Genomic DNA, 6,875 nt, shown 5'->3' with positions numbered 1-6,875 from the left:
TTAATGAGCCCACAACAATGTTACCTGGCTTTATAATAGGTGCGGGCCTAACATAAGGCCCATGCTCTCCCTACCCTGAGGAAAATCAGTGAGGCAGAAATGAGAATAAGGCCTCTGGTAGCACAATCTTATGATCATGCTTTGATTTTACTTGCCTGCCTCCATTCCCATTCAGTCAGAGTCAGGAAAGTCTGGTCTCAGATCTGTACCTGTATATGTACTCTACATGTGTCTCCTCACATCTTCATTCATGTCAGCCTCTCCGTATGTCCTTCTGTTCCTTTCCTATCCATGTCCTATCCAACTTACGACTAAATGCACCTTTGCTATTTACCTCAATGACTCCAAGTGAAAGCAAGCTAAATATTCTCGCCAGACTCTGAGTAAAGAAGCTTCACCTGAATTTATTAGTGACTGACTTAAGGCCTGAGGCTCGGTCCCTTCTAATGATCATCACTGACGGTTGCTTAAAAAGGTGCTGCATTTAAGAAAGAGAGTCACTGGTAGAGATAAATTGGAAGGTTATTGATGTAGAATGCTGCTCCCAGTAGGATAGCTGCAGGGTGGGACTTCTTCCTGTGTGATTTCATAGCCCATTTCTGGATTTAGATTCATTTGTAAAAACAAACTTCTGACAGGTTGCTAATAACTAAAGAGAGTTCATCAGTCTAACGCCCTAGAATCCCCTCAGAAGCAGGAACAATACCATTTTCTTTAAAACCTGAACTAAGATTGAGGCCTGTAGCATGTTCCACTGGAGGAAGTCAAGGTCACTACTTAGCTCTTCTCCCTGAAAGTATGTGCAACTTTGGGTCACTGAAGTTTTTGGGAGTATTTTTCACCCAATTTTGAATTTACTTTGCTTAGTTTTATGAAGCAGTAAACAATTTTGCAAAGATGTATATTGATGTGGATTCAATTATGGAGGACACTTGTTTGAAATAGTTCTCATTTTGTCTCTGACCCTTTCAGTTTTATATACTGGTCCAGTAGCATCAGGTGAATGTGTCATACAGTCACTTAAAGAGCAATATACCAACATTAGGATTGGCCTTGCTGAAAATACCAGGAAATCTTTTTAATTAATTCACAGGATGAATTGTGGGTGTCGCTGGCTAGGCTAGTATTTATTGCCCATCTTTAATTGCCCAGGGGCCAGTTAAGCGTCAGCCACATTGCTGTGAGCCTGGAGTCACATGTAGGTCGGACCAGGTAAGGATGGCAGTTTCCTTCCCTAAATGAACCAGATGGCTCTGACAATTAGTAACATTCTCATGATTATTATTAGACTCCGAATTCCAGATTTTTAAAAATTGAAGTCCTATTCCAACATCAGCCATGGTAGGATTTGAACCTGGGCTCCCAAAACATCATCTTGGTCTCTGGATTAATAGTCTGGTGATAATACCACTGGGCCATTCCCTGTCCTTATATTTGTAATGTCAACATGGTAACAACTGCATCGTATACATGGGAAATTTGGTTGTGATGGGCCAAATCTGACAGGAATATTTACAAAACTTGAATGAATTGTTTAATCAATTACAAAGAGTCAGTTTGGCTAAAAAGTGAATTAACCGAAGGGTATGACGTATTTAGGGGAGGGGGTGCACTTTAAAAATAATATTTAGAGAAATATGAGTATAAATGTGAACAATGACTATGATAACAATAAATTCTTTTCTAACATAGTGCAATGGATGAAGAAACCAAAGTTTCGAGAACTCAAACTCTGATGGATGAAGATAATGATATTGCAGAGCGGCTGCAGAAACGAGAGGAACGACGCCAGAAACGTCTTCAAGAGGCCATGGAGCGTCAGCGGGAATTTGATCTTCCAGCGAAAGAGGAAAGCCAAGACATTTCAAAGGAAATCCGAAGAAATGAGAGGGAGGTGGAGGAGAACAATCAATGGAATAAATGGCGGCAAGAGCCAGAACCAGAGCCTGAACCTGAACCTGAACCTGAACCTGAAATGGAACCGGAGCCTGAACCGAAGCCTGCAATGGAACTGGAGCCTGAACCAGAACCTGAGCCAGAAATAGAACCGGAACCGGAACCAGAACCAGAGCCAGAAATAGAACCAGAACCAGAACCAGAACCAGATGAGGTGGTGATAGCGAAGCAGGAGATTGAAAAGCCGTACCAAATTGAAAAGGTAAAATGAGCAACACTATGAATAATATGCCAGCTATCGCTTTCAAATGTATTTCCCACAGCTCAGATTTTCTAATTGCATGATTTTATTGAGATTTTAGTTTGAGTGCAGGTCTAGAAATAGGACAGATGTTCCAATTCTTATCACCATGAGAGCATTGGGTCACATGGATGGACAATCTGATGGGGAATCACTGCTCTTGTATCGTAGCCCACCCAGCTTTCCATCCTTTAACCTGATGGGTGGAAAATCAAAATGGCTTAGTATCTTTACCTACTAAACCATGGGGAGCTACCCTCTGAGTCTGCAGTTGTGGTGTTATAGCCACAGGGACCTGGGATCCAGAAAGCTACGTTTCCATGCTGTTAATTGTTGTTCTGCAGGTGGGCTCCAAAGATGTATTTTTATCTCTCCCCTACGCAACACCCAGCCATCCCATCCCTTTCTTGGCACAGGGGCAGGGAGGGTAACCTCAATCTGTTTTCAATTAGCTAACAACATGCTCTTTAATTTCAAAGTGGCTGTAATTTCGGCACTTTTCCTTCTGACTCTAAAATAATGTGCAATCAATTTATTCCCCTGCCTTTGACTGCGCATTGCAACCTCCTGTTTGTTAATGCCTGTACATATTTCCATTCTCTGCACATTTCCATATACAGTGCCACACTTCGGGTAATTTGTGCTACAGGTCCATATCCTCTGCATATTAGATTAATGTGAAAGAACTCAATTTACTTCTAACCATTAATGGGCAGCGGTGAGAGGAAATGTTTATCTTGTCTGTCTGGATGGGATTCAAATTGAGCTCCAGCTTGGAAGAGCATTGCTGGTGCTAGAGGATCACTCATTACTTTCTGCGCTTGTAATACATTGTTTTATTTAAGTTTGCTTTAGGATTTTGCCAGATTTCTCTCAAGATTGAAACTGTGGGGTAGAAATTCACCTTGGGCAGTATTGTGAGATGGGGACTAACAAAAGTGATAACTTGTATTTCCATTTGCTTTTCCAAAGTTGGATGGTAAATGGTCTGCCAGATCACTGTCACCCAAGACACATTTCTACCCCTATACAGTCTTGGGTGACAGTGACCTAGCAGACCATTTACCATCCAACTTTGGAAAAGCAAATGGAAATACAAGTTATCACTTTTGTTAGTCCCCATCTCACAATACTGCCCAAGGTGAATTTCTACCCCTATACAGTCTGAATTTGGGGAAATACAGCATAGATTTCATACTAAATAAGATCAGCTGAGGGCATGTGGCAGGAAGTAGAAACCTCTTTTTGTGACCAAATAACTTGGTATCTTTACCTCACGGACTATGAGGAGCTACCCTCTGAGTCTGCAGTTGTGGTGTTATAGCCACAGGGACCTGGGATCCAGAAAGCTAAGATTCCAGCCAAAGTTCTTGCTGTTGATTGTTATTCTGTTTTTACTGTGTGTACAAACTCAGTGAGAAGAGGTTAAAGGACACAACACCAGTGAACAGTCAGTCATCATTCTCCTTGTACCAGGCCAGGTCATTGGATCTGAATCCATGTTAGAAGGAGAGGGAAAAATGCATCTTCACTGATAAGACCACGATTACATTGTACAAAATGATAGAGTAGGTATTATAACAGTCATGACAATAAACTGAGTTTGTAGAGCCCAGTGGCTACTGTTACGATAGGGAAATCGCTGAACTCCTCTGATAGTTAAACCAAAATATAAGCCCAACCTGTTATGATGGGAGTAGAGGTTCTCCTCTAATAATTACCCTCAACACCCAGAGAAGCTCACCTTTCCCCTCGTAATCTATTAAGAGTGGTTAAAAGAAAGAAAATCTCCACTTTACAATTAATAAGAAACAATTTATTTATCTAATCCAACAATGAACAAATTAACAGAATTACTAACAAACTGACAATTCCGTCCTCAGACTACTAACTACCCCCTAACTGGTCTAAATTTTACTGGAAAGCTGTTTAAATAAAGACAAGACCCACTAATATAAACCCAATTAATAAGAAGCAATAAATTATAACTTAATCTCTCCAAGTTCGCACAGACTGTTTTCTGGAATATTCTGGTGTTTCTGGTCTCTTCACAAACACCTTTCTTGCGTTAATTCTGCTGTCAGGGATGTTTTATCTCAATAATTTCTTCAATGAAGACTTTAAGCTAAAATACCATGATACCTTTGATTAATTGGATGGGCTGCATGGTACTAACTCTCTCTTTTTTGATGACTCTCTCTTTCAGTTGGCAGTTGGCTTTCTCCAATTTTCCAAATACCCTCATCTTATATACCTGTAATGACATAATCAGATTCTTATAATATGATTGGTTTCAAGTTGTTAACACCATCAGATTTAAGTTCAATTGTCTTTCTGTATCTAGGTGCTTGGTTTAAAATAATTGGCCAAATTCAAACCTGTTGTCTTGGAAAAAAGTGCTGCTTGGCTGCTCTATACACAGTGTTTCCATTCGGACATTCTCTGTGCGCCTGCATTTATAAACGACCAAGCACAGATAAAGCACAAGCTCTTAAAGGGACCACGGCACTCTTTTCCCCATGATCATTTTTACCACCAAATTCTAACTTCTTGCCTTCCAATTCATGAATACGCTACCCAACTTTGTAACATGACCATTCAGATTTTCTCACCGATTTATTTGGCAAGTGTTATGTCAACTCCTCCATCCTGCTGCCAATCCCACAATGGTCTTGTTGAGTCCCAACTCTGCGTCCAAGGCATTGACATGTGTCTGTAATTAGTGGAGACAGGCAGTTTCTATCGTCTGTAAGCAATTGGAACTCTCTGAATCCTGTGTACAGGTATCCTCACACTCTGGACAGGGAGAGAATGATTCTAAAGATATCAAGAGTAGTTTTTTGACAGGAGTGAAAGGAGAGATCTTAGAAGCAGCATGGCAGCACCCAGATAGCGAACAGTAGATAGCCCAGCTATAACATTCTCACCTATAGTTTTAATGAAGAGGAAGTTTGAGGCGTTTAAAATAAACCACTAATGGAATGTCAACATGAGGACAAATCTTTTAATTCATGTAAACTTACAAAAGTCTACTTTAAACCTAAGACCTATGCTTATGGCTTAGACTGAGCTTAGAACCAAATATTTATAGTTATATTTAATTCACAATCCCAATTTTTCAAAGTTACATAGAATGACATGAACCTTGCACTGAGAAAATTGAGCATTTGGTTCAGCAGGCCTAGCCAGCATTTATGTTCTACAGAAGTCTCCTCCTCCTCTGTCTAACGTTATCATAATATCCTTCTATTAACTTCTCTCTCATGTAACAAACAAAAGATTATTTTATGTCAAAAACAATAACTAAATTTTCTGGGTCCTTTAATTAAATAAACATTACTGTCGCGCTTAGGTGAGTCCAGTAGGCTGTATTGATAGCACCCTTGCCAAGTCAGAAGGTCATAGGTTCAAGCCCTGTTCCAGGATTTCAGAGCCCAATCTCTCCTCATTCTCCTGTTGGAGGCTGCAACATGTAATGAGTGCACACTCACTCTGCCCAATGGGGTAGACTCAGGAATCCTGGGTGACAAAGACCAGGGGAGTTCTTCCAATAATCTGGCCAACAGTTCTTCCACAACCAAGAACTATTTAATAGCATATGGAGTCTTGCTATGTGCAGCCTGAGGCAGCTAAACAACTTTGATTGCAAGAACATAGCCAAGAATCACTCAATGTTCTAAAGATTGGATAAGGGTAAATATGAGTGCATGTAATTTCATTTTAAATCTTTCTCCCTTTCTAAATAGACCTTTCCACAGGTGCAGCAGGTGGTAAAGAAGGCAAATGGTATGTTGGCCTTCATCGCGAGTGGTTTAGAGTACAGGAGCCAAGGATGTGTTGTTGCAGTTGTACACAGCCTTGGTGAGGCCACACCTGGAATATTGTGTGCAGTTTTGGCCTCCTTTTCTGAGGGAAGGATGCTCTAGCTTTTAAGGGAGTGCAGTGAAGGTTTACCAGGCTGATTCCGGGGATGGCAGTTCTGACATTTGAGGAGAGGATGACTAGGTTGGGATTGTTTTTGCTGGAGTTCAAATGATTGAGGGGGGATCTCATAAAGATTTAGGAAATTCTAACAGGACGAGACAGGGTAGATTCAGGGAGGATGTTCCCGATCGTGGGTGTGCTCAGAACCAGGGGTTACAGTACGAGGATTCGGGGTAGACGATTTATGATGGAGATGAGGAGACATTTCTTCACCCAAGGAGTGGTGAGCCTGTGGAATTCATTACCACAGGAAGTAGTTGATGCCAAAACATTGAATGTATTCAAGAGGCGGCTAGATACAGCACTTGGGGCGAATGGGATCAAAGCAGCATAAGGCTATTGAGTTGGACGATCAGCCATGACCGTTGAAGAATGGTGGAGCAGGCTTGATGGGCCGAATGGCCTCATCCTATTCCTATCTGCTATGTTTCTATGTATTACTTCTGGTAAAGGGAATTGTTGAGGTTGCTGGCACTGGGGAAGGACAGGGAGAATGGGAGAGCAGTAGAGCATAAAATTAGAGCTCTGCTATAATGTAGAGCAGAAATATTAGGTTCCAGTGAAAATATGCTCATAACTGCAAGAAAATAATTTAAAAGTAAACAATTATGGACTTTGGCAATCTAACAAGAAACTAATCAACTGATGACAACTAAGAATGTACTCACTGAATTGTATCAGGAACAAAAACAGA

The 6,875-nt window shown here is 40.9% G+C and overlaps 1 protein-coding gene across 1 annotated transcript in view; it reads left to right on the top strand.

Moving 5' to 3' along the window:
• The first annotated feature begins 1,659 nt into the window (after positions 1–1,659).
• LOC109927981 (caldesmon, smooth muscle) overlaps positions 1,660–6,875 on the top strand; it is a 50,163-nt gene continuing 44,947 nt past the window's right edge. The window contains exon 1 of the mRNA XM_048610568.1: positions 1,660–2,161. Within this exon, the coding sequence (XP_048466525.1) occupies positions 1,697–2,161 (465 nt within the window). The 5' untranslated portion in view covers positions 1,660–1,696. The remainder of the gene's footprint in view (positions 2,162–6,875) is intronic.

Source organism: Rhincodon typus, chromosome 22 (genome assembly GCF_021869965.1).
Source record: "Rhincodon typus isolate 14 chromosome 22, sRhiTyp1.1, whole genome shotgun sequence".
NCBI classification, from domain to species: Eukaryota; Metazoa; Chordata; class Chondrichthyes; order Orectolobiformes; family Rhincodontidae; genus Rhincodon; species Rhincodon typus.
This window is presented reverse-complemented; position numbering and strand designations above follow the sequence as displayed.